Here is a 27995-nt window from a genome sequence, read left to right as displayed (position 1 = left end):
TCCAGCTGCAGGATATTTTTATTTTTTGGCTGAGCTGCCTATCACATGTGATCTTGGTTCCCCGAATAGAGGTTGAACCCGTGCCCTGCCCCTGCATTGGAAGCACGCCGGAGTCTTAGCCATCAGACCGCCAAGGAAGTCCCTAGCTGCAGGAAATTTAAGGTCATTTTTCCTCTGAAGAGCTGATGGCATCTCCCACACATTGTTATCCTTTCGGTTTGGATAGAAGCGCTGCTGTCCCTCAGTGATGGACCAGAGAAACAAGAGAAAGCTTTCCGTGCAGATGCATTTAACCAGCAGAGACTGCCTCCAGGGGAAGCTTCCCTCTCTTGACTTCTCAATCCTGGCTGCGCCTCAGATCGCCAGAGGGGCCTTCAAGAATCCTGAGGTTCAGCTGGCACCCCAGACCAAGAAGGCCAAACTTGGGCCGCAGGACCCGGCCATCGACGTCTGACAGCTCTTTGGGGGACCTCAAGGTGGAACCCTGGTCAAAACAGCTGCTCTTCGACCTCTGAAAACATCTTCGTATTGGATGTGACCCACACTCGTGTTACTATAACTCTTCGTCGATTCACCTGCAAGCTCTCCACGTTGTAAATCACCCCCTTTGCCTCTTTCCCGTGGAGAGGGAGGCGGGCTCTTTTTCCTGATAACTGGGTTGTGGACGGAGGTTCCCAGGTGACTCAGCGGTGAAGAATCTGCCTGATGCAGGAGAGGCGGGTTCGGGAAGATCCCCTGGAGCAGGACACACAACCCACTCCAGTATTCTTGCCTGGAGCATCCCATGGCCTGAGGAGGCTGTCGGGGCTACAGTCCATGGGGTCGCAGAGAGTCGGACACAACTGAGCGCACACACGTGCACAGGCTGTGGATGAGGCAACAAAGAACCAAATTCTTTCCAACTCTCTTGCTTGCTGCTGGCCTGAGCTGAGGAGGGTCGTTCTCCCACCCTCAGGGGCTCCCCGCCAGAGGTGGGATGTGCGGGTCCTGAACTCGCCCTCTGGTCTGGCTCAGACAGGGCAGGGGGCGCTGGTGCAGCCCCACCCGGGGGCTTCATGCGGGGTACCGGCCTCAGGCGTCGTGGAAGCAGCTGTTAGCTCCGCTCAGCGTGAGGCAGCCGCACCGGCGCCTGGGGCTGTGCCCGTCGCCACCTCTCAGTCACGTAGCCAGCGTCTCTTGTGCTAAGAGGAGCCTCCAAATGTGTGACGCCCGCTGCAGGGACGGCACATCACACATCTCAGCCCGCAAGGCCCATTTACCCACAGGAGGAAAAGGACCACACCAGCAGCCCAGGTGCTGAGTGAGCAGAAGCACAGGCCACCAAGGATAGGTACTTCTTTTGCTTTGAAAAATCAAGAAGGTAACCTATGTGTTAACCAAACTGCATATACAGTAAAATTGCAACCCTTCCTCTTCCCAAAAATAACAGAAAAAAAAAGATTTTAAAAAGGAAGTATGCTGAAACAGTAGCAAGGGTTTCCTTCAGGTGGTGAGATGGATGATTTCCACCTCCAACCCCGGTTTTTCCCCCTAATTCACTCTAGTTTACTATCTTTCTAAAAAGAGCATTATTACCTTTAAAATCTGAAAGCAAACATAACAAACTTCCAAAAGTTAATCAACTATTTAGAAGCTAAGTTGATCAAATAATCCAACACACTAAAACCCAATGGAATAAACCTCAAAGTACTGTCTCCTCTAATTCCGGCTGGAGGAGAGTCCACCGTCAACTGTCTGCGTTTTCATACAAATACTCCAAGGCAGGAGTCACTCATTTTCACATCAGGTAACACTGAAAGTGAAAGGCGCTCAGTCGTATCCAAGTCTTTGCGACCCCACAGATGATACAGGGCTCCCATCTCAGAAACTCAAGAAAAAGAGAATATAATCTATTAAGATGTTCACATCTCCGAGGGAAAAATGTATCCTAAATACAAGAGGCGACATATCTCTGGAGAAGACCAGTCCACGTGTATCTTCCGTTACAGAAATCCATTTCCGACGGACGGTGCTGCTCTCAGCTGCCTTCAGGCCCGCCCCTCCCTGGCACCCGGGTGCCCCAGAGCTAGCCGCCTTCAGGCACAGGACAGGTCTCATTGAGGGTCCATGACTCGGGGTCCTTCTCCATGCTCACCGAGTCGGGGCCGCTTCAGCTCCAGGGGGCTGACCTGAGGGTCTGCAGGCGTCTCTGAGGCTTAAACACACACAAGGTTGGCAGGTGAGTGAAGACGTCTCTAAGTTAAGAGCTGAAGTTTACGAGATAAATTTCGTGTCCAGACAAAGGAACTGGACTGCCTGGCCTGGTCCTTCGTGGATCTGAGGGGGAGATCTGACCCAGCGGTTTGCAGCCAGGGGTGGCTGTGCCCCTCGAGGGACAGTGGGCAGAGTCTGGTGACACTGCAGAATGTCACCAGCAGGGAGAAGGGATGAGCGTGCCCAGGGGTGCTGCTACGCCACCTGCATCCACAGGACAGCCCCACAGCGAGGACTGACACCCACAGCGCCAACAGGGCTGAACTGAGAACCAGCTCTACACCATCTCCCCACCTCAGGTTTAAACGACAAGCCTGGTAAGATGCATCCTTTTTTAAAGCCAGGTTTTATTTATTTTTATTTATATGGCTGTGTGGGGTCTCAGTGGAGACACACAGGATCTAGTTCCCCAACCAGGGACTGAACCCAGACCCCATGCACTGGGAGAGTGGAGTCTTAGCCACTGGACCACCAGGAAGTCCCAAGATGCATCCTTCTTTCTCAGAAGTGACTTAAAGTCACGCAGTGTTCATTTCCAAAAGAGACAATATTCTCGTTAATTATATTAGACCAGTAACAGTGTCACTTGAAAGTCAAAGTGTTAAGTCACTCAGTCGTGTCTGACTCTTTGTGACCCCATGGACTGCAGCCCACCAGGCTCCTCTGTCCACGGGATTTTCCAGGCAACAATACTGGAGTAGGTGGCCATTCCCTTCTCCAGGGGATCTTCCCGACCCAGGGATCAAACCTGGGTCTCCCGCATTGCAGGCAGATTCTTTACCAGCTGAGCCACCAGGGAAGCCCACAGTGTCACTTACCTGATTGAATTTCCTCTGTGGAAGGGCTGGAAGTTATAGGGGTTGATATGGAGTTCAGTGGAGAATCTGTCTTTAAGGGTATTAAGTTTATTCTCCTGGATTAAAAAGAGAAGTAAAAGGTCGTGAGCATCACAGAGGTTGACCGTATATGGTACCAAGTTTCCGAGGAAACAAGGAAACTAAGGCCTCCTTACTCAGTAAATAAGGATCATGTACTCAGTTAAATCGTCACATAAATAATAGTCAACCAGTCATCTAAAAGCTTCAAAATCCATGCTTTGTTAACTTCCAATGACACACTAACCACCCTGCTAGGTGCTTCATATAAAGCCTATCGGATGTGGCTTCCAGTATGAAAGCTCTAAGACACGGATGGTTCTTTTTAAAAAAATCCACAGTCTCAATTCTCAACAGTTACTTTTTTAAAATTCTAACTGCAAGAAGCTCACAGGAAATTAAGGGGGGACTTTAATATCAAAAAGACTTCAAACACCGTCCCACTCCCCTCCACCACCAGAAGTGAGGTGGACGGAGGTCTGAGCAAGGACAGGGCCCCTCGGACGTCAGGAAACGTTTCTCTGGCCGCCGTGTGGGAGCTCACACAGTACAAGGCGGGGGGCTTTCAGCTCTTGCTGTTTTTCCAACCGCAAGGACGCGTTCTTTCTGCGTCTGCGTGCTTACCGGGGTGTGGGCTTGCTCCAGGCCTGCAGGGTGTTCAGGGTGACCCTCCGGGACGGCTGGGCCTTGGCGTTCTGACCGCTGGGCTGCAGGGGCTTCTCCTTGGGAGGCCCTGCTGGGGAGCCTCTGGCACCAAGAGCGGCCATGGGGGTGTCCTTGGCCGCCGGGGGGGCCTGAGACTGTTTCGCCTGTGGAGGGGTGGTGGAAGGGCTGCTGGGGTCCTGGACTCTGCCGGTGGGGGTCCCTTCCCCAAGCCTGGGTCCTGGCGAAGATCCAGAGGGGGTCTGACCCTTGGTTTTCTTCGCTGTATCGGGAGTTCGCAGGCTCAGAACCGGCTTCTCTTTCAGGGGGATTCCAAGCTCATCTTTCTCGAACGTCACGAAGGAGCAATAACCGTCTGTGGAAGAGATGGCCAGGAAGGCCCCATCGCTGGACCTTCGTTCCCAAAAAGAAGCAGAAGGGAGGAAGTTTACCGAACGCTGTTGGCCACTCTGGGCGCGCTCATCACCAGGCAGGAAAATGGAAGTGCGAGCACCGTCCCCAGCTTTGTTTGAAGACAAGAGTCGTTGTGGGGAGGGGGCCCGGCTGAGAAAGGGCTAGTGTGACCCCTTCCCCACCCCCCGCTCCACCCGCCTCGAGCTTCTCAGGGCCCCAGCATCTCTGCCTCGTCATGAACTTCACCAGGGAATCTAGGTGAGACGGCCTCCTCTCGCCCACCAAGATCAGAAGAGGACTAAAAGAAGATCAAGAGTTACAAAGAGCAAGAACCGGGTGTGGGGCGGCCAGGCCCAGGCTGGGCCCCAGCGGGCGGGGAGACGGAGGAAGGCGCCCGGGGTGCTGAGAACCCCAAGCAGGAAGGCCAGGGCGGCGACCCCCCAGGACAGGCCCACTTCTGGGGCCCTCTCTGTGTCTGGGGTTCCTTCCTCCCGGGGGCCTGGCAAGTCCCTGGACGACCAGGGAGCCCAGGCGTCTTCCCTTCGGTTTATGAGAATGAGAAGAATCCACAGGGCGATCCGTGTGGCATCAACACCCACTGAGATGACCACCAGAAGCAGTATTGTAGCAAGTGAGACACAGCTTTCCTTGTTAATACTTTTTTTCAAAAAAAAAAAAGCTGGTAAATAAGAGCCAACCAAGCCAACTGCAGGGCTACCCCAGGGGAGGGTACGTGTCCTCACTGTCCACTCACCAGGAAATATCACTCAGGGTGTGGTAATGGATGTTGGACACGTAACCGAACGGGAACAGCTGCTGGGTGTCGTACAGAAGCACCGAGTCCTCGGAAGCGACGGCGAACACCAGGCGGTACGGCAGGCTGACCAGCTCCATGCCTGGTTCTGGTGACGGGCGAACACAGGGGCAGAGAAGGTCAAACAAGCCAAGCTCTCAGATCAAACACATCTCCACCCCTCCCCCACAAAGCCCCGCCCCTGGGGACATAAGTGACATAATTTCATAAAAGACTAGTTTGCTGTATGCCTTACAGAATTCACTTTTGTCTTATTTTATATATGAATATCAGAATCCAGGGCTTCCCAGGTGGCTCAGATAGTAAAGAATCTGCCTGCAGTGTGGGAGACCAGGCTTTGATCTCTGGGTTGGGAAGATCCCCTGGAGAAGGAAATGGCAACCTACTCCAGTATTCTTGCCTGGAGAATCCCAGGGACAGGGGAGCCTGGTGGGCTGCCATCTATGGGGTCACAGAGTCGGACACGACTGAAGCGACTTAGCAGCAGCAGCAGACTAAGATAACAACATCTGGAGAGGACAATGGCACCCCACTCCAGCACTCTTGCCTGGAGAATCCCATGGACAGTGGAGCCGGGTGGGCTACAGTCCATGGGGTCACAAAGAGTTGGGTGTGACTGAGCGACTAACACACATGTAAGAATCAAGGAGAACCATGCATGAACCAATGAGGACACCATGTTCTGATCTGAGACTCACGGGCACCTGAGACCTGAAAAGAAGGGAAGGAAGGTGTGTGGATGAGGCAAGTCACCCTGTGGTCAGCACCTGACGAGGAAAAATCAGGGTCACATAGAAACGCCTTATCAAGGGATGTTTTCATGCTGTCTGCGCTGTGCTAAGTTGCTCAGTCATGGGCGACTTTTTGCGACCCCATGGACTGTAGCCCACCAGACTGCTCTGTCCGTGGGGATTCTCCAGGCAAGAATACTGGAGTGAGTTCCCATTTCCTATTCCAGGGGATCTTCCCAACCCAGGGATTGAACTCAGGTCTCCCGCATTGCAGGCGGATTCTTTACCAGCTGAGCCACCAGGGAAGCCCAGGAGTACTGGAGTGGGTGGCCTATCCCTTCTCCAGAAGATCTTTCCGACCCAGGAATCAAACCGAGATATCCTGCATTGCAAGCGGATTCTTTTACCAGCTGAACTAGCAGGAAAGTCATTCATGTAAAGGTTTAGAAAGTTGAAAATAGCTTCTGCATCTAGCCTTGGAGTAACAGGGACCAACTGACCCTTCCCCTGAAAGAATTAAAATACCTGGCAGAACACTGAAACCAGGGTCCGGGGGACACTGTCCACGAGCCCATGAAGGACAGCAATCTCACAGAGATGGGAAGCAAGAGACCCGAGCCCCGCCACTGCCCCCGCTTTCTGCCTGTAGGTTCCAGGCCCCGCAAAGGTGGAGGAGACCCAGGCGGCGCCCAGCAGACGCCCCGAGCTGGGAGCCAAGAGGCCTGGTGGAGCATGCGGTGGCGGGGCAGAGAGAGAACTGCAGGGGCCTCCAGAGTCTTCAGCCGACGCTGGCAGTAAACACACGTGAGAAAACTATGGGAAAGAAAGAGCCATCCCTAAGGAGGCCAGCAATCAGACAGACAATCAGGAAGTATCTGCAACTGATGCTACGGACAAGGGCTTGATTTCCCAAATACACAAACAGCTCATGCAACTCAACAACAACAACAAAACAACCCTATCAGAAACGGCCAGGAGACCTGAATAGGCATTTCTGCAAAGAAGACATCCAGATGGCCCAGATGAAAAGCTGCTCAACGTCGCTAATTAATAGAGAAATGCAAATCTAAACTACCACCTCACACTGGTCAGAGCGGCAACTGTTAAAAGGCTACAGACAACAAATGCTGAAGCCAGGGAGCACAGCCAAAATTTAGAAAGAAAAAAAAAAAGAATGAAAATACACCTGTATCCACTAAGGTAAAATCCCCACAATGTCTAATAAAAAATTATCAGGCACGCCAAGAAGCAGAAAAATATCCATAATGAGGAGAAAAAAAGTCAATCGAAACCAACCCTTTGTACACAAAGCCATTAAAAGAGTTGTTTTAAAAACTGTAGTCCAAAAAAAAAACAAAAAACACTGTAGTCCACGTGTTCTAGAAGCAAAAGGAAAGCAGATATGCATAAGGAAGAACCAACTTGAACTCTGGAGATGAAAACCACACTGTCACAGGAATACACTGGATGGCACCAAGGGCAGGTGACAGAGAAGAAAAGGTGCGTGAACTCAAAACACGGCTGTAGAAACTATCCAAAATAAAACGCTGGCAGGCAGGGGGCGGAGGTGGGGGAGTCCAGTAACAGAGCATCAGTGAGCCGTGGGTGGCTTCAAGCAGCGGGATACATGTGTGGCTGGAGTCCCTGAAGAAGAGGGGAGAGAGGATGATAGCAGAAAGTCTCTGAAGAAGTAACTGGCGAAGTTCCCCACATCCGGGACTTTCCTGGAGGTCTAGTGCCTAAGATTCTGTGTTCCCAACACCGGGGGCCTGGGATTCAATCCCTGGTCAGGGAACTAGTTCCCTCGTGCCGCAACTAAAGATCCCGTGCCCACAGCTAAGACTGGGTGAAGTTGCTCAGTCGTGTCTGACTCTTTGCAACCCCATGGACGGTAGCCTACCAGGCTCCTCCGTCCATGGGATTCTCCAGGCAAGAACGCTGGAGTGGGTTGCCATTTCCTTCCCCAGGGGATCTTCCCGACCCAGGGATCAAACCCAGGTCTCCTGCACTGCAGGCAGATGCTTTACCATCTGAGTCACCAGGGAAGCCGCTGATCAGGTACAACCAAATAAATAAATATATTCTTTTTAGAAGCTCCTCTAATTTGATGGAAACTATAAACTTGTAGATCTAAGCCAGTCAATGAACCCCAAGCACAGGAAACACAAAGAAAACTGTGGCAGGCACACTGGGATAGGACTACTTACAGCCACCGACAAACAGAAAAATCTTAAAAGCAGCCAGTGGAGGGAAAACAGTTACACAGAAATCCAGTTCATGTATCAGTTTTCCTGCACAGGGAACTGATGATGAATGACAGTCAGCCAAGCAGCAGAGAGACAAAGCTCCTACTTTCATTCCTTTACAGATGCTAGTAGCAAAAGAAAAAGAGTGTATTCTAGACAATGCGTACGCTGACACGTATTTTGATAACGTCAATCTTTGCTCCTGCTGCTGCTGCTGCTGCTGCTGCTAAGTCGCTTCAGTTGTGTCCGACTCTGTGCGACCCCATAGATGGCAGCCCACCAGGCCCCCCTGTCCCTGGGATTCTCCAGGCAAGAACACTGGAGTGGGTTGCCATTTCCTTCTCCAATGCATGAAAGTGAAAAGTCAAAGTGAAGTCGCTCACTTGTGTCCGACTCTTAGCGACCTCACGGACTGCAGCCTATGAGGCTCCTCCGTCCATGGGATTTTCCAGGCAAGAGTACTGGAGTGGGGTGCCACTGCCTTCTCCATCTTTGCTCCTAAGATTGGTCAAATGGAACTAACCCCCATACTCACCTCTTCCCTCCCTGCCCTGGTCACTTAACACACCTGCTTCTGCCACCGGCCTGAGCTCAAAGTAGACGGGGCAGCAGCGGACAGCGAGCGTCGCCTTCGCAGGACACGGAAGGTGGGCGATGGGCCTGGAAGATGAATTGCGGTTTTGCAAAAAGGCACTGTCACTTAACAAAAGCAAAAAAAAAAAGAATGGGTGAACGTTTCATATATTTCTTTAACTGCCTACCTTTTAAGATTTTTCCTGGAGAAAACGTAAGTCGTGTTTGTCACATTTTCACCGGATTCCACGCACCCAGCTGAAGAAGCAGGAGAGGAAGGTGAGGTCTGTGTTATTATCAGACTGTTCACCAGCAGAGACGCAAGAGCATCAGTTCTGGTTTATATAAGATTCCCCAGAAAGATTATTTCCTGTACAATGTTTGATGTCTGAGGATAAATGCAAACATCTCGTCCCTGTCTGGGCTCAGCCCTTACTGCGGTTCTAGCCACCTGTCACCCCCCTGAGTGTCACCTCCCAAGGGGCTCAGCCACCTGGGAGCCCCTACCAGGCCTGGGCAGGAAGAACAGAAAGCAGGGACCCTGGCCTCAGCGGACCTCTGCCTGGGAATCCAGCTAATCCCTGTGGTGAAGCGCTGTGATCAGACGCTCGGCTTGCTGTCCCCCTCGATTCTGACCCCAGCTGCCACGCAAAGCCTGAGATGCCGGGAGCCGGCATATCGCATATTGAGTGCATATTGCATATTGCATATTGAGTGCAGCACTTTCCACAGCATCATCTTTCAGGATCTGGAATAGCTCAACTGGAATTCTATCATTGCCGGGAGCCAGCGTGAGGAACTCCGCCCATGACAAAGGTCATGAGGAAGGAGGCTCGGCATACGCAAAGGCGGGATCGAGCTTCAGGAGTCCCCCTGGAAATTCTCGAGCATATATCCTCAAAACCAGAATCTGCCTACTTTCTGCTTTGTGCCTTCACCTACACCTCTGACTTTACGAGGGGCTGTCCCCCACTACCTCTCTGAAAAAAAGACTTAGCTTACAGCTCCAGTTAATAATTCCTGGGTGTGACAGTGTTTAACCTACAAACTCCTTTGGAAATCCTCTAGCCTGCCTGAATAGGTTTTTCCGGCCACATGTGATTGTTCAGAGCCTCCCAACTGTGAGAGGCATGAGATGTTCTAAACTGTCTAAATACAGATTCCTTTGAGTAGTTAAAAGATTGATTAGAAATTGTATTGGTGAAGGGATTTTCACTTGTTGGGCCAATGTTTGCTGCTAAGTTTCCATATCCCTTACCTGCTGTGTCCCTGGCAGTGTAGTGATTAATATAATTGGTGTAAGTAGTAGCTTTAATGTTTGTAACCTAGGACCCTTGAGTTAATTCTTTTTCATGTTATAGCCCACCACACCTTTACTCAGTAGGAATGCAACTTTATCTAATGCTTTTGGAGGGTGGCTCCTGACCAATCACCTTTAGAGAAAAATAAGTTTTCTGAAGAAAGGGTCTTAAAATGTTAACAGGCCTCCGGGCCAGAAGATGATGCAAATCACCTAAGCTTTTGCATATGATAAATCTGCAGGAAGAAAGCCTGGCTTGCTGCATGACTCTACCCCTTCCCCCATTATCCTCTATGCATAACTTAAGGTATAAAAACTACTTTGGAAAATAAAGTGCGGGCCTTGTTCACCGAAACTTGGTCTCACCATGTCGTTCTTTCTCTTACCTTCTGGCTGAATTATTCAGCCTCTTTTCTCCACTGAATTTCCTCACTGAGCTATCCTTATTTCAGCCTCTTTCCTCCACTGAATTTCCTCACTGAGCTATCCTCATTTTATTACTCTTTATATCCTTAATTAACGTTTAATTAAGCAATTGTTTCCTGATCTTCGCCTATGCCGTCTCTCCTTTGAATACCCTGGATCAGCCGGGGCTGGTCCCCGGCACTGAGACTTGGGTTTCTTCAATCTGCCTGATGGCGCCCTGAGGCTGCCAGGAGACCAGCCCTCTGCTGACATCTCCAGCCCCCGCAGAAGCTGCATTTGCCCTGGGGAGCAGTCCACATCTGAGAGCTCACCTCAAGCTATACTCAAAACCAGGTCAGACCTTGTTGGAGAATGCCAGTCACACACAGCTACTCTTGGGAACATCTCCCTGTTTTATACTAACATTTCCACACACCTATACAACCACACAGTCTTCCACATGACCATTCCATACCCCCAGGGGAGGGCAGCAGACAGACCCAGTGTCTCCCTACCCTCTCCCGCTCACCCATCCTTCCATCCCTAAATAATCCATCTTAACAAACCATTGGGTCACTGCTAATTTCCTCCATGCTCACATAATCATCACAACCAGTTATAACTCAACTGCAGGTATATTATACAGTGGCTTTTTAAAATCTGTTTTACAAAATGAGATGTTATTCACACTTGTGCTCATTACCTGCATGGCACCAATGGATCCTTTCGTTAGTAGCTGCCTGCTGTGCACTGGTATGAAAATACCGTAATTCATCCTCTCTAAGTGAGTACTGCTTTTTGTTTTTTTTTTTAACAACTACAAACCATGTTTGCAATAAACACGCTTGGACATATACCCTATGAACTGTTTTCATTTCTTAACGAAGTGAATCTCAGACGACTCAGCAAAGCAGATGCACTGAACGGTTATTAGACTGCTTTCCAGAAAGGCTCTGATAATCCACACTCCCTCCAGCAATAGCCACACCCACACCCTTCAGCCATAGGTATTTTCACTGTTTTTCAGTGTGACATGAATAGAGCCATACCTAACTTGTATCAAGGTAACCGGCACTGCCTTGACTGTTGCTGGGTTTCTGAACATTCTCCTGTGTGTGCTGATATCACATGAAGATCTGCTTTTCTACAAACTGCCTTTTGTATCTGGCTCTCATTTCTCTCTTCCAGATTTTTTCCCTTTGTTTTTCTGTTCTTCTTGCCAATTGGAAGAGCGCTCACATACGGTATCATTTAGCACTTTCTTTCCTGTTCCATGAACATTATTTTCCAGCTCCATCATGACTACTGATATTGTCTACTGCGTCTCTTGCCTATAGGCAAGATCTACATTCTACAGCCAAGTAGGTCTGTCATTTAAGAGCTTCTGGGTCTCCAGTCTTTTGCTTGGTCCTTCCCAGTCCTAGAAAGGCCTTCTAGATTTTCTTCTAAGAGTTTTACATTTTCACTTTTTATATTTAAGTACGGAGTTCACCTGAGATTTATTTTTATACATAAGCTAGGAATCCAATTTCATTTTCTTCCATACATCTAGACATTCCAGCATTCTTCACTCACTAACCCATTCTTCCCACTGAAATACCCTCAGGTTACCTACTAAATTTCCTTTTGTCCCAAGATCTATTTCTGGATTCTGCTCTGGTCCACTAATCTATACGCTTATTCCTATACCAATACGGGTACAGAGGAGCCTGGTGAGCTAGTCCATAGGGTGGCAGAGTCGGACATGACTGAAGTGACTGAGCACCCATACCAATACCATACTGATTTGATAACAGTTATTGTTGATCAGTCACTCAGTTCTGTCCAACTTTATGTGACCCCACGGACAGCAGCACATCAGAATTCGCTGTTGTTCTTCAATATCTCCCTGAGTTTGCTCAAACTCATGTCCATTGAGTTGGTGATGCCACCCAACCATCTCATTCTCTATCATCCCCTTCTCCTCCTGCCTTCAATCTTTCCCAAGATCAGGGTCTCTTCCAATGAGTCGACTCTGCATCAGGTGGCCAAAGTATTGGAACTTCAGCATCAGTCCTTCCAATGAATATCCAGGATTGATTTCCTTTAGGATTGACTGGTTTGATCTCCTTGCAGTCCAAGGGACTCTCAAGAGTCTTCTCCAACACCACAGTTCAAGAGCATCAATTCTTAAGCATTCAGCTTTCTTTATGGTCCAACTCTCACATCCATGTGACTACTGGAAAAAACCATAGCTTTGACTAGACAGATCTTTGCCAGCAAAATAATCTCTCTGCTTTTTAACGTGCTGTCTAGGTTGGTCATAGCTTTTCATCCAAGGAGTAAGTGTCTTTTAATTTCCTAGCTGCAGTGATCATTCACAGTGATTTTGGAGCCCAGAAAAATGAAGTCTGTCACTGTTTCCATTATTTCCCCAACTATTTGCCATGAAGTGATGGAATCGGATGCCATGATCTTCGTTTTTTAAATGTTGAGTTTTAAGCCAGCTTTCTCATTCTTCTCTTTCACCTTCATCAAGAGGCTCTTTAGTTTCTCTTGGCTTTCTGCCATAAGGGTGGTGTGATCTGCGTATCTGAGGTTATTGATATTTCTCCTCGCAATCTTGATTCCAGCTTGAACTTCATCCAGCCCGGCATTTCACATGATGTACTCTGCATATAAGTGAAATAAGCAAGGTGACAATATACAGCCTTGACGTACTCCTTTCCCAATTTGGAAACCCGTCCATTGTTCTCTGTCTGGTTCTAACTGTTGCTTCTTGACCTGCATAACAGGTTTCGTAGGAGGCAGGTAAGGTGGTCTGGTATTCCCATCTCTTTAAGAATATTCCAGTTTGTTGTGATCCATACAGTCAAAGGCTTTGGCGTAGTCAGTGAAGCAGATGTTTTTCTGGAATCCTTTTGCCTTTTCTATGATCCAATGGATGTTGGCAATTTGATCTCTGGTTCCTCTGCCTTTTCTAAATCCAACTTGAACATCTGGAATTTCTTGTTTCACGTATTGTTGAAGCCTAGCTTGGATAATTTTGAGCATTACTTTACTAGCGTGTGAGATGAGTGCAACTGTATGGCAGTCTGAATATTCTTTGGCATTATCTTCCTTTGGGATTGGAATGAAAACTGACCTTTTCCAGTCCTGTGGCCACTGCTGAGTTTTCCAAATTTGCTGGCATATTGAATGCAGCACTTTCACAGCATCATCTTTTAGGATTTGAAACAGCTCAACTGGAATTCCATCACCTCCACTAGCTTTGTTTGTAGGGATGCTTCCTAAGGCCCACTTGACTTCACATTCCAGGATGTCTGGCTCTAGGTGAGTGATCACATCATTGTGGTTATCTGGGTCATGAAGATCTTTTTTGTATGGTTCTTCTGTGTATTCTTGCCACTTCTTCTTAATATCTTCTGCTTCTGTTACGTCCATACCATTTCTGTCTATTGTACCCTTGTTTGTGTGAAATGCTTCCTTGGTATCTCTAATTTTCTTGAAAAGATCTCTAGTTTTCCCCATTCTATTGTTTTCTCTAATTCTTTGCATTGTTCACTGAGGAAGGCTTTCTTATCTCTCCTTGCTATTCTTTGGAACTCTTCAGATGCGTATATCTTTCAGCATTCAAATAGATATATCTTTCCTTTTCTCCTTTGCCTTTCGCTTCTCTTCTTTTCTCAACTACTTGTAAGTCCTCCTCAGACAACCATTTTGCCTTTTTGCATTTCTTTTTCTTGGGGATGGTTTTGATCACCACCTCTTGTACAATGTTACGAACCTCCATCCATAGTTCTTCAGGCACTCTATCATATCTAATCCCTTGAATCTATTTCTTACTTCCACTGTATAATTGTAAGGGCTGGGATTTAGGTCATACCTGAATGGCCCAGTGGTTTTCCCTACTTTTTTCATTTTAAGTCTGACTTTGGCAATAAGGAGTTCGTGATCTGAGCGACAGTCAGCTCCTGGTCTTGTTTTTGCTGACTGTATAGAGCGTCTCCATCTTCAGCTGCAAAGAATATAATCAATCTGATTTCAGTATTAACCATCTGGTGATGCACGTTTATAGTCTTTTCTTGTGTTGCTGGAAAGAGAGTGTTTGCTATGACCAGTGTGTTCTCTTGGCAAAAGTCCGTTAGCCTTTGTCCTGCTTCATTTGGTATCCCAAGATCAAACTTGCCTGTCCCCAGGTGTCTCTTGACTTCCTACTTCTGCATTCTAGTCCCCTATGATGAAAAGCACATCTTTTTTTGCACTATAAAATCTCTGACATTCAGACAAGGAGATGCTGCTCAAGTGTTATTCTTCTTTCATATGTGCTACATTCTCAGTCGCTCAGTCATGTTTGACTCTTTGTGACCCCATAGACTGTAACCTGCCAGGCTCCTCTGTGCATGGAATTTTCCAGGCAAGAATACTGGAGTGGGTTACCATTTCCTTCTCCAGGGGATCTTCCGGACTCCCTGGATGAGGACTCCCAGGATTGAACCTGCATCTCCTGCATTGCAGGTGGATTCTTTACCACTGAGCCACATGGGAAGCTGGTTGCATTATTCTTTGCATTTACTCAACTAAACAAATCTGAGATGTCATCCAATTAAAACAGAAAACCAAAAGAAACAACCAAAAAAACCTTAAATGGGATCCTAAATGGAAAACAATGAGTATGTTAATTTTTAGAACACGAAATATCTATTTGTTCAGAACTTGTTTTATAACCATCAATAAGACTTTCTAGTCTTCTTCATCAAGGCTCTGTGCCTTATTAAATTTTTTCCTATGTAGTCCCATGTCTTCTGGACTTTGCACTATTATGAATGGAACAACTGTCCTTTTCACATTTCTAAGTACTTATTCTAGTGTAGCAGATACAGAATTTATGTATTTTTACAATATTTAGCCACTTTATCAAATTCTTTTTTTATCCCAATAGTATTTTTTTAATCTCTTGGATTTTCTAGAAACATAATCCTATCACAACGTTTTCTCTCTTCTTTTCCAATCTCTGTCATTGCATTTCCTGCATTTATTAACACCACTGAGAATCGTTAACAGTGACAGTAGAAACCCATCTGGTATCCGATTTGAACTGAAAATGTCTTTAGAGCTGCCCTTTAGAAAAAGGATTTGATACTGAGTTTAGTAAGTAACTTTTAATATACTTAAGCAACTATTTACTCTTGGTCCTGGGACCACCCCCAAGCCAATGTCATTCCCACATGTTCTCTGTTGTCCTTTTACAGTCTGATCCACACGTCTGTGTGATTCACACACTCCTGGGGCCCCCACCCAGCCTGGCTGGAACACGTAATGGCAAACCTGACCCACGCCTTCCCGTTTGGCTGAGCCCGGGGTTCACATCACTGAATCACACACAGGATGGTACCTGAGCAGTGGAGCGCAGGGGTTGGTCTCTGAGACCACGCTGGCCATAGCACTGTCCTGGCTGATTCTGCTAGGCTCACCCTCTTGCCCTCCTGCAGGCAACGAGCCTGACATGTCCTCACTGATTCTGCTGACCTGTCAGACTTGACCACTACACTGCCACAAGTTATTCCGACCTGACATGTCTGTGTCTAGACCCTGTCACAATAGGATGCTTCATTACTCAGAATAAACACGATAAGGGCACTTTCTCATTAGTTTTAGAACTATGACCTCGGTATACATGTCTAGGGAAAAGGAATTTGTTAAAAAAATTTTTTTAATTGAATTTATCTAAGAGAATGCATTTATCACTCTAGTCTAGTGGCTCCCAAATTGTCTGTGTGTTAATACCACTGGGGATCTTTTTGAAATTCCAAAACCCAGATCACACCCTCCAAACCAGTTAAAATACAATCTCTAGCGGGGTGGGACCCAAGTACCAGGACTTTTGGAAGCTCCCTGGAGGTTTTGGAAGGGCTTCCCAGGTGGCGCTAGTGGTAAAGAACCCATCTGCCAATGGAGGAGACCTAAGAGACGTGGGTTCAATCCCTGGGTCGGGAAGACCCCTTGGAGGGCATGGCAACCCACTCCAGTATTCTTTTCTGGAGAATCCTGTGGACAGAGGGGTCTGGCGGGCTACATGGGGTTGCAAAGAGTCAGATACAACTGAAGCGACTTAACAGAGTTCAGTGTGTGGACAAGTTGGGATCAGTGCTTTCATCAGAATTCCCTGAGCTGCAAAAAGCAGCCCAGAATGAGGAGCACAGACCCCAGCACTGCTGCCCTCCTGCCCTCAAATCCAAAGCTTCGTGAAACACACCTGGCGTGAGGAGCAAAGATCCATCAGGAGTGAAACTCAGTCTTCGGAAGAACGACTTCATGCTGTCGTCGTGGAACATCCGGTAACTTCTCGCCTGCAGCACATGAAGTTTACATGTTATCCCGAATCTTCACATTCACAATAAAGGCTTACCAATTCCTATCTCTTCACTACATATTGTCATCTATTACTGACATAATAATAAGTATGAAATTGAAACACATTACAACTCAAATAATCACACAGGACTGCAAAGGCCATCAGTCTTGAACTCATCTCCCACTGTTGGTAAGGAAAGCCGTGTGCGTGTGTGTGTGTATCTACGTGTTTGAAAGTGAAAGTGTAAATTTGTTCAGTTGTGTCTGACTCTGCGACCTGCCGGGCTCTTCTGTCCCTGGGATTCCCCAGGCAAGAATACCGAAGTGGGTCTACGTGTTTGTGTGGTTTAACAATTATTAAATGATATACCTCTGTAAGAACACACCACGCTGTGAACAGTGCTTTGCCTGGGAAATGAGACTGGGAAAAGGCAGGAAGGTAACTAGGAGCCCTTTTGTTTGTTATCTGTGTGTATATATTTAGAATCTCCCACTGAATGAACCCTTTTTAAAAAGAAAACAGGAACCCCATCATCTTCCCAGACAACACTGCTTGAACACCTATGTGGAACAGTTTTTGCTGCCATGCACCTAACACTTTACAAACACTAAGCTTTTAACCCTCCAGACCCAGCCCAGCCCGCAGCTCACTCTGCCTTATTAACCTGCTGCCCAGGACTGCTTTGCAGTTATCCCTCCTCTGCTCCAGTAACCAGCTCGCTCCCTTTCAGCTCCTTGTCTGCCTTAGTACTCCGTCATCTGACATCTCAAGGACCAGGGTGCTACCTTTATTTGCCGCTTCTTCCCAAAGATCAGAACACTTCCCATTCCTGGGTACCAGCCCAGTGGCCCGCGTTGCCCCTCTACCTGCCTGGAAGGTGCTGGACCCACCTGCCTTCCTGTTGCCTAGGGCTGGGATGCTCCTGGTGAGTGGTTCCTGGCCCTCACTGCACCTCAGACCTGGGGCCCTGGCTGCCTCCAGCCACGTGAAACGCATCTCTGGGGGTGAGGCCCAGGCACCTGTACTTTTACATGCTGCCCAGGTGACTCCATAGCTCATGCAGGACTGGAAACCACTGAGCTTCACCACCTACTCTTCCCCTGGCCCCCAGAGGTCCCCACTCCCACTCAGGTCAGCCCAGCACCCCCACACTGAGACTCGGCAGTCTGAGAGGAAGTCACACTGCAGTTCAGGTGTGGGGGCCTGGCCGCCAGGGGCTTAGCCGCAGGATACAGAGGTGCTCACGGCTTCCTGGGTCCCAACTTAAGCACAGGTGGGATGAATGTCAATCCTGTACCTCTCCTTCGGCCCCCACTCCAGACAGCATCTTTGAGACGTTAAAAGCCACACGTTTCTTCTGCGTGCTGTACACCCTCAGGATCCTAAACAAAGAAGACAAGTCTGACCTATCTCTTCTAGTAAGTGAATTACGTTTCCCATAGAAACAATCTAGTACCAGAACTAAAGACTGCTTCAACAACTTGCGGCCTGCAAAACCACTGACCAAAGACTTTCACACTTAACTGAATGACTCGGGCAAATATTAACAATTGAAAGGCTACTGCTAATGAAGGGGGGAAATACGCTGTAATTTCACTTTTTTATGGAATGTTTCAACTTGTCAAGGGAGATGAACTTCGGGTCTTGGACGTGTGGCCCAATGGCCATCTGCACGACTGTTGTGAAGTTGATTTTGTGTGGAAGGGTCTTGGCCTCAGGGATTTGCAAGAGTAAGGAAAACACTAGCAGGTAAACTGGTTGTTGGTAATATATTATTCCCCAAGCCAATCAGACTGTTTCACTCCTGAGTGTTGAATAAAACACATACACCAGGGGATTACCCTGGCAGTCCAGTGGTTATAACTCAGCCCTTCCACTGCAGAGGGCATGGGTTCAATCCCCGGTTGGGGAACTAAGATCCCACACGTCACTGGGGCAAAGCCAAAGAATTCCCCCACATATACCAGAAAATAAATGACATCTGAAATGTCACAGGAGATTCTTCAAAAGATAAACACTAATTCTTCCTTAGTGTTTTCATTCCAGGGTTATCTGAAATCCAGTTTGTTATACTTAAAATTAGCCATATGTGCTTAGTCACTCAGTTGTGTCTGATTCTGAGACCCCATGGACTGCAGCCCACCAGGCTCCTTTGTCCATGGAATTCTGCAGGCAAGAACACTGGAGTGGGTTGCCATTTCCTGCCCCAGGGGATCTTCCCGGCCCAGAGATTGAACCTGGGTTTCCTGTACTGCAGGCAGATTCTTAACCATTGGAGTCACCAGGGGAGGCACTTCTCAATTATGGCAGTAATAAACCTAACAAAAGACTTTAGTATAATTTGGCTCTATATGCTCTATATTAAAAATGTCATTATGTACTTTTTTTCTGGTGATAATTTTCAATCTAAAACAAATCTGCAAATGGCTAGAGCAGGACCATTATAAATCTGAGAAGCAAAGCTGAAGAGACGTGAAAAAGGACTGTTATGACTGGTGAGCAATGACTGGTGCCTCTGTTGTTGCTGTTGTTTTTAATTTGGCCACACCAGGTCTTGTTGCAGCTGTAGGATCTAGTTCCCTGACCAGGAATTGAACCCAGGTCCCCTGCAGTGGGAGCACAGAGTCTTAACTACTGGACCACCAGGGAAATCCTCCTGGCTTTTTAAAAAATTCTTTGTTCCAAGAACACAATTAAATTACTGTATTTAATTACACCAGTAAATACAGCAACAGGACCTCTTTGAAACAAGGAGGAAAACAAGACAAAATATCTTCTTTTCAAATTAATTTAAACGGAGTTGTTAAAATCACTGCAGCAGTAAACACTAATCAAAAAAATGAAATAAATATCCAACCTTACCACTAGGTATCTCTTCTTTCCTAAGTCATATTTATAAAAGACTTTTTCTTTAAAAAAGTTCAGATTTAACTCAGAGCCATTTCTGCATTCACTCACCCATTCAATAAAGACTTAAGTACTAACTTTGTGTAAGGCTTTTGTCCTAATCAGTTTCCAATTTCTTACTCTGTTTTAAGAATAACAGTAAAATAAAACGCTTTCTATGAAATCAGGAACAAAAGAATCAAAGCTAGATTGTGGTTTATATTGGTTAAGCTGTAATAAAAATACCTCTGAAGAAAATTTAAAGCTAACAGAGATGAGGACAACTAATCAAACACTAACTTACCTGTCACAGCTCAGGGTAGCAACATATTGACCCAAAGGATCCCAGGTTACTCCTTGTACGTAACTTTTATGTTCATTAAAAATTGAGATCTTCTGGCCTATGGATAAAGCATACAACACATTACTAAAACCTGCTAATGCACAAATGGTATAAACCACAATTTAAGTATTATTCCTTTGCTGTTCCATCATTCAGCACCGGGCGATTGAGCCTCTGTACCAAATCCCACGTCAGGCTCTGGGGTCAAAGATAACTTTACGTGGTGCCCGCTCCCAGGGAGCTCAGAGCTCCCGGTGGCAGCTATGCACACACAATCCCCTTGGAGAGCAAGCTGGAGAGAAAGAATACAAGTGGCAGGGTCAGTGGGAGGGGGGAACAGACCACCACAGGGCACACACAGACACCATGGGGAGGACGAGGGGCAGCCGCAAGAAAGCAGGGGGCAAGGGTGAAGGCGTGAGCTCAGAGTTCAGGTCTCCAGGTAAGGCAGGACATGCGGGGCCAGCGGGGAGAGAAGGCAGCATTCTGAGCAAACCCACAGGGTGAAAGCCAGCTTGGCATTCGGGGAAATGACAGGCAGCTGAGACCGCTGGTGTGTGCAACACCCTCATGTGCGAGAGAAAGGTTCTGGGGGTTCACAGTGAGGCTCGCGCAACGCTGAGCTGGGAAGTGACCTGCATGTCAAGGATGAAGCTGAGGGTTGAAGAGAGCACACACAGGAAGTGTCACTAGTAGGAAGGGGACAGGAGACTGGGTGAGAGCCAAGGGTCTGCCCCAAAGCAAGGCGGGCCAGGATGGGAAAGGGCTGTGGGGGAGAAACGTGGAGGATAAAACCAGTCACACACAAAGACAACCTGGAAGAACCGAGGAGGGGGTTAGGAAGCCTTGGTCAGTCTTTGAGAAACAAAACCCTCTTTTGGGGGGAGCACTCTACACCTGGCCACTCACTCTGGCGATTTCCTCGCCTCTCACTTACTCAATCTTCTGCCAGGGGCACCCGCTCCCCACACCCACCACTGCCCCCTAAAACCGCAGGCCTCGAGGTCGCCAGGGACCTTCGTGTGCACACCACAGATGTCAGAGTAACTGTCCGTCCCCCTCCCCTTCATGAGGCTCTTCTCTGGGAGTCTGCTGAGATTAAGGTGGCTGGGGGTGAAGAAGTAGTTTCAGGAGATCTTCGGAGGTTTGTGGGGGAGGCTATTGAAGAAACAGGGGTGGGACTGGACCTCACAAGCAAAAGGGGCAGGGACCTTGGGACCACCCACCCGCCCCCGGAGGCTGCTGGGGACGCATTTGCAGGGGCTCGGGGTGCAGCGTGTGGGTCTATGACCAGCTGTGCTCAGCCCGGGACCAGGACCACAGCCGATCCTGGGCTGGGGTTTGTCTTGGTGGGGCAGGTGGACGAAGACGGTCTGTGTTCGTACATGATCCCCTTGGGAAACAAGCTGGACAGGGAGAATACAAGAGGCCGGAGGGGCCGACAGACCAGGAAGCAGAGGGCTCAGTGGACTGCGGGGCTCCTGGAAGGAGACGAGCAAGAAGTGGAGGTGCTGAGGGACCAGCCGCAGATGTGCTGATGTGGGGGGCAGGCCGCCTGGCCTGAGGTGTCCCTATCAGAGCTGTCAGAGAACAGGTCTTCAGAGACAGATGCCCAGTTCTGGGACAGCGGACAGCAGACAAGACAAGTGCGGACCAAGTGGGCATTTTTCAGCTCTGGAGTCAAAATCACTGCAGATGGTGACTGCAGCCATGAAATTAAAAGACACTTGCTCCTTGGAAGAAAAGTTATGACAAACCTAGACAGCATATTAAAAAGCAGAGACATTACTTTGCCAACAAAGGTCCATCTAGTCAAAGCTATGGTTTTTCCAGTGGTCATGTATGGATGTGAGAGTTGGACTGTAAATAAAGCTAAGAGCCAAAGAATTGATGCTTTTGAGCTGTGGTGTTGGAGAAGACTCTTGAGAGTCCCTTGGACTGTAAGGAGATCCAACCAGTCCATCCTAAAGGAGATCAGTCCTGAATATTCATTGGAAGGACTGATGCAGAAGCTGAAACGCCAATACTTTGGCACCTGATGCAAAGAACTGACTCATTTGAAAAGACCCTGATGCTGGTAAGGGTTGAAGGCGGGAGGAGAAGGGGATGACAGAGGATGAGATGGTTGGATGGCCTCACTGGCTCAATGGACATGAGTTTGAGTAAACTGGGAGTTGGTGATGGACAGGGAGGCCCGGCCTGCTGCAGTCTGTGGGGTCACAAAGAGTAGGACAGGACTGAGCAACCAAACTGAACTGAAGGTGATGGGCAGTAGATAGAATCACAGCACGTGCAAATCCACAAATACAAAAACTTACTGACTTTGAATAACCTTGCCCATGTTACACGTTTAAAACAAAGGCTTACAATAAAGTCTCTATTTCCACACTCCTTAAAAACTGTTCCTCCCCCTGCCCCCTTCTCTGTTGTCCCAGGATCAGCATGCCATGTGCTAATAAGTAAAATCAGGTTGCTCTATTGCTCAAAGCCCTTTGGCAGCTCACGATCACACCTAGGATAACCTGAGACCTGACCCGGGTGGCTGGGCCCACCACCACCCTCCAGCCTCAGGTCCTCCTTCCCCCTCCTGCTCCTGCACACCCTCAATTTCCTGTTGCCTGGACACAACAAGCCGTTCCAGCCACAGGGCCTCCGCACTTGCTGTTCCCACACGCGGGAACACCGTTCCCCGAAACAATGCACACAGCTCACTCCCCAACTTCATTCCAGTTTCTTTTCAAACTCCACGTGTTCAGAGAAGCCTTCTTGATCACCCGACCACTCTCTGACCCCCTCAGGGCGCTATCACTTCCTAACATTGGATGGACGTTTGCATACTTATTCACAACCTGCTAGAACTTGACCATCATATTTGGGTATTTTCCAGCACCTGCAAGAGTGCCCAGAGTGCTGGCAGCATTCAAGGTCATTACAGCTGGTTTCAGAGGTGCTGGATGGAGTGTCCGCAGACACCAAAATATCAAGGTTTGGGAAAAAGAAGATGAGGATGCTGGTCACGCTGGTCCTCCCCTCGGCAGAAATGTCGCGGACTGATTAGAAAGAGTGTGTGTGACACAGAGGAGGCAAGAGAAGCTGCTTCAGTGGACAGCACGGAACTATTAACACAAGAGAGGCTTTTACAGCGTGGACGGAAACTGGGCGGATGCAGCACTGAGACTGCAGAGGATGCCAACAGCCACAGCCTGACCCCTGACCTGGGTATCTGGGCTGGTGGAGAATGACCAGATAAAGGAGAGGAGAGGAAGAGGTTTGGGAGAAAACACCAAGCTTGACTGCAGGACTGCGGCGGGGAAAAGTGGTTAGGCACTGGCCACCACTGCTACTTTCAAATTGTAGTTAACTTCTCACATGTTTACCTCCCACCTCCTCCAACACCCCTCCAAAACAGGTTCTTTCAAAGCAGCGAGGTATCCTTTGCTTTATTTGATGTCCTGAAATGTAAACCTGACCATGAAGTGAAGTGAAAGTCACTCAGTCGTGTCCGAGTCTTTGTGACCCCAAAGACTATACAGTCCATGGTATTCTCCAGGCCTGAATACTGGGGTGGGTAGCCTTTCCCTTCTCCAGGGGGTCTTCCCAACCCAGGGATCAAACCCAGGTCTCCCACATTGCAGGTGAATTCTTTACCAGCTGAGCTACAAGGGAAACCTGATCACAGCTACCACTACATTGAGCAGGCAATGCCCCACTGATGATGATGACCTGATAACCTTCCAAGATCCTCAGGTCCGTGAAGGCCGGGATCAGCCCTGTCCCTCCCCACCTGCTCCCTCGTCATGTCTGCACCCCCAGGCGTTCGGTGTCTACCTTGCTTTGGCATCAGCAACTCATGACTCATAACACCACTGCTAAACCTCATACATTCCGACTGCATCCCTGGCATACGGGGATAATCCCTAAGCTGTCCAGCTAAACTTCTGTTTCAGTTCGCTAAAGAAACTCTTCTGAAGCGTTTCATGGTTCAGCTTTTCAGCCACTTGGAATATTGCTCCCCTAATAATGGGCTTTCCTGGTGGCTCAGACAGCAAAGACCCTGCCTGCAATGCAGAAGACCTGGTTCCAACCCTAGGTCAGGAAGATCCCCTGGAGGAGGAAATGGCAACCCACTTCAGTACTCTTGCCTGGGAAATTCCATGGGTAGAGGAGTCTGGCAGGCTGTAGTACACGGGGTTGCAGAGAATCGGACATGACTGAACGACTAACACTTGCACTTTTCCCCCAACAATAGCAAAAACACATCAGCTACCTTTACTAACGTCCCACATGATGGCCGTGTTGTCCACAGAGGCAGAAGCCATTAAATTCCCGTCAGTTGCCCAGCAAATATCATACACGTCTTCTAAGTGGCCCCTAGAATCCAAAGAGGAAAAAGAAAAGAAAAAGCAATTCTTGTCTTGAGGAGAGGAAAAAAAACAAATGTCAAAAATTTAAAGGCAAACTCAAGGCCCATGCAATGGGATTGTAGAATTCCCACTAGAGCTACATAGCTATATTAGCTGTAGCTATAAACTACTACCTTCAAGGATACTTGTATCTTTAAAATTGATTCAAGTTTACTAAAGAAAATTTTATAAGAGAAACTAGGAAAACCTATTTTAATGGCTTTTAATGGAAAATCCATTTTAATCCATATTTTTATCTTTTTAAGCCAGGGGTCCCCAACCCCTGGACTGGTACCAGCCCGTGGCCTGTTAGGAACTAAGCTGGCCGGCAGGAGGCTAGGAGGAGGCCTGAGGAGGCAGGAGGAGCCGAGTGAAGCTTCCTGCGTATTTCCAGCCACTCCCTGGCGATCGTATTACTGCCTGAGCCCCGCCTCCTCTCAGGTCAGAGGTGGCTCTGGATTCTCACAGGGCCTCGAGCCCTGATGGTGCTTGAGAGGTACCCAGGTGGTAGGCTCCTTGTGAGAATTTAATGCCTGATGATCCGAGGTGGAGCTCAGGCCATGATGTGAGCTCTGGGGAGTGGCTTGGGGAGAAGGACTGCGGGAGACCATGAAGAATCAACTGCCTGCAGACTCATATGCAAACTCTATCACTGAGCAGCAAGTGACAACTGTATAATTATTTCATTATATATTATAATGTCATAATAATAACAGAAATAAAGTGCACAAAAAATGTAATGCACTTGAATCAGCCTGAAATCACCCCTCACCCCTAGTCTGTGGAAAAACTGTCTTCCACAAAACCTGTCCCTGGTGCCAAAAATATTGGGGGGCTGCTGTTTTAAACTATGCCTGCATTACTGTCTTGCACAAGTAAAAGTTTTAAGTGAGATATGAAAGTCTAAATGCCTATCAGCTGAATGCATTCAGGTCCTAAAGCTAACCCCTCCGCAGGTCCCTCCCAAGGTTACCTCAGGGTTTTTATGACAGTCCAGTTCTCCTTGTTCAGCTGAGCCTCATCCTCGTCCTGAAAAGCAACCTGTTCCGGCTCCTTGTTATCATTCACCTTCCAGAGCAGAATGACAGCATCTGCAGAGTGAGTCGGTTAAACGCAAGTCATGCTTTCCTGTGTGGCCTCTTCACTTCTGGATTTTTAGGACATTAAACAATATCTACAATATCTACAGACACTATGGCCATGAGGATTTACCTCTAAGAATTCTGGCAGGAACAGCAAGTTTCCCTTCTGAACAAAACTTTCTACTAATTTACTGTGTTCTTAAATTGTTTTTTTCAGTATCAGATATTTTAAGCTCTATAATGGAAATTTTGGGTTTTTTTTGGGGGGGTGCATACTGGGTGGCTTATGGGATCTTAGTTTCCTGACCAGCAATGGAACCAGGGCCCCCAGCAGTGGAAGCACAGGGTCCTAACCACTGGACCACCAGGGAATTCCCTCTATAATGGGAATTTTCAAACGTATACAAAAACTGTTCACTGCAGCCCTGTTTACAATAGCGAGGACATGGAAGCAACCTAAATGTCCATCAACAGAAGAATGGATAAAGAAGATGTGGTACATAAATCCAATGGAATATTACTGAGCTATAAAAAAAGAATGAAATACTCCCCATAACATATCCCCGTAACTCCCCTAAATTATCTAAATGACAGATTCAGAGGGTCAAGCAACCTCTGAAATGAGAAAGTATATCTAGCTCAAATCTCAGTATTGACTATGAGACATGTGTGTATCTGGTTTCTAAAGATTCAAAGTAAAATACTCACCATCCCCTCCCGATGCTAAAATTTCCCCATTTGGAGAAAAACGTACAACATTGACCGCTTTGGTATGGCGAGCAAGATTGGACAAAAATTCAACGATGGCCTTTCCATCTGGTCCTTTTTCTACCTTCCAGACCTGTTGATACAAAAACACTCATTCAGAGAAACATGTAGTGAGCAGGCTTCATACTGCACCTACTAAAACAACCCTGTACTGATTTTCAGAAAGAAAATTTAGTTTCTGTTTCGAAACGTAAGAGGAAGTAACTCCTATCTGAAACATAAACCTCCTGTGCCACTGCCTCCCACCTCCTCCTTGTGCAAACTCTTCCCCTAGAGGAAACTGGCCTCAGGGTTCTGAAATAATAACATCACCACATCCAGTGACATCAGTCTATGTAACAGGACCCTAGGAAGAAAGTTGCTCTCTATTGCCTCACTGTTGACTCAAGGTCCTGACAAATTATCCATCTGGGCTGGACACACATATACATACACTTTGTTGCTCAGTTGTGTCCGACTCTTTGAGACCCCCATGGACTGTAGTCCACCAGGTTCCTCTGTCCATAGGATTCTCCAGGCCAAAATACTGGAGTGGATTTGCCATTTCCTCTTCCAGGAGATCTTCCCCACCCAGGGATCCAACTGGCACCTCCTGCCTTTAGCAAGCGAATTCTTTACCGCTAGTGCCACCTGGGAAGCCCCTGGGCTAGGTAACTTAGTACAATAATTTGTGATGATTGCCTGCAGTGTGCATGCTCAGTCCTGTCCGACTCTTTGCAACCCCAGACTCCTGTGTCCATGGGATTTCCCAGGGGAAAAAAATACTGCAGTGGGCTGCCATTCCCTCCTCCAGAGGGATCTTCCAGACTCAGAGATCGAACCTGCGTCTCCTGCATTGGCAGATTCTTTACCGCCGAGCCGGCCACCTGGGAAGCCCTGCGTTTAACAGTCATTATAAAAACACAAGAGTGGAGAACGCCACTTCAACGTTGCTTCCTGGGCCCTTCCCATTCCCCGTGCCCCACTTACCCTGACAGCCGTGTCCACCCCAGCGGAGGCCAGCCGGTGGATCCTCCCGGCGGCTCCATACTGGAAATCCAGGCTGTACACCGGCTCCTTGTTGTGCCAGGCGATCTCGCAAGTGATGACTTTCATCCTCCGGGGTCTTCAAGGAGCGAAACACAGTTCCTCAGGGGGTGGTGGGGAGTGCCCCCGTTGGTTCTCCAAAGACGGAGGAGAGAGAGCTGCAAATGGTTAGTGATGAGATGAATCTTCGAGCCGAGGATTAGGCACTGAACGCTCAAGCCTGAGCCAGGAGCCCTGCCTACCATTAAAGACACTGCCCTGGGAGAGGATGTCAGTGCGGCCCTCTGACGCAACCCTCGCAGCTCCTCCTTAAGTGGTTCGCGGAGTCCTCAGTTGTTTTCAGTTTATTCTCCGGGAACGTCCGGAAAAGCAACGAGGGACGGACACCCAGGGAGGGGAAAGCAAGGCCCGGGCCGGGCCAGGCCAAGCTGAGAGGGGGGCGAGCCCAGGGATCAGGGGGTGGGCGCCCCGGGGCGACGGGTACCGGGGGTGAGGGAGGGCCGGGGCCGCGGGGGAAGGGCTGCTCGGCGAGCCGACCGAGGCCGGGGACGAGGGGGCAGCCGGAACCGGACCTGAGACCTGGCTGAGAGGAGGCCGCCGGGGGCACTGAGGCCGGGCCGGGGGCCAGCCGCGCACACGCGCGCTTCTCCGAAGCTCTCCCGGGTCCTTGCGGCTGGCCCTCGGCGAGGGCCGCTCGCCACCCTCACCTGGCCCCTCACCCCTCACCCAGGCCCGGCCTGGAAAGCGTGGGGACGCGAGAGTCCGCGCGGGAGAACCAGTACCTGAAGAGAAACGCTCAGGCCGCTGGGCCACCAGCTCCCGCCGCCGCGCGCGCACCGCTTCCCGCGCGCCGCAGGCCCGGCCTTCTTGTGGGCGGGGCCTCGGGACTCCCCGCCTCCT

At 48.6% G+C, this 27995-nt stretch overlaps 1 protein-coding gene across 4 annotated transcripts; it reads right to left on the bottom strand.

Annotated features, from left to right (window-relative positions):
• CHAF1B (chromatin assembly factor 1 subunit B) lies at positions 1-27984 on the bottom strand. Of its 4 annotated transcripts, none has more exons than XM_061424521.1 (14): positions 27878-27984; positions 27039-27253; positions 26010-26142; positions 25193-25310; positions 24084-24187; positions 19778-19874; positions 17885-17969; positions 16489-16582; positions 8737-8806; positions 8511-8635; positions 4939-5086; positions 3753-4184; positions 3072-3166; positions 1-2194 (listed from the first exon to the last, which is right to left on the bottom strand). In XM_061424521.1, exons 2-14 carry the CDS (start codon positions 27162-27164, stop codon positions 2094-2096), a joined length of 1728 nt encoding a protein of 575 aa, XP_061280505.1. In that variant the 5' UTR covers positions 27165-27253; positions 27878-27984; the 3' UTR covers positions 1-2093. The 4 variants fall into 4 exon arrangements, with proteins under 4 accessions (XP_061280505.1, XP_061280522.1, XP_061280509.1 ...); XM_061424538.1 differs by having other exon boundaries at positions 8544-8635; XM_061424525.1 differs by lacking the exon at positions 27878-27984 and adding an exon at positions 27338-27867.
• Between the last annotated feature and the right edge of the window lie 11 nt (positions 27985-27995).

This window comes from Bos javanicus, chromosome 1, assembly GCF_032452875.1.
Source record: "Bos javanicus breed banteng chromosome 1, ARS-OSU_banteng_1.0, whole genome shotgun sequence".
NCBI lineage: Eukaryota > Metazoa > Chordata > Mammalia > Artiodactyla > Bovidae > Bos > Bos javanicus.
Note: the sequence above shows the minus strand (reverse complement) of the source record. Positions and strands in the feature narration are given on the sequence as shown.

What these genes read in the sequence shown, in the direction of transcription:
- CHAF1B (XM_061424521.1), bottom strand. Translation starts at nt 27,164, where the DNA reads ATGAAAGTCATCACTTGCGAGATCGCCTGGCACAACAAGGAGCCGGTG. An exon ending in TCCAGGAAAAATCTTAAAAG is followed by an intron (nt 8,636 to 8,736) that starts GTAGGCAGTTAA and finishes TTCATCTTCCAG; the next exon opens with GCCCATCGCCCACCTTCCGT. An exon ending in CACAGAGGAAATTCAATCAG is followed by an intron (nt 2,195 to 3,071) that starts GTAAGTGACACT and finishes TGTGTGTTTAAG; the next exon opens with CCTCAGAGACGCCTGCAGAC.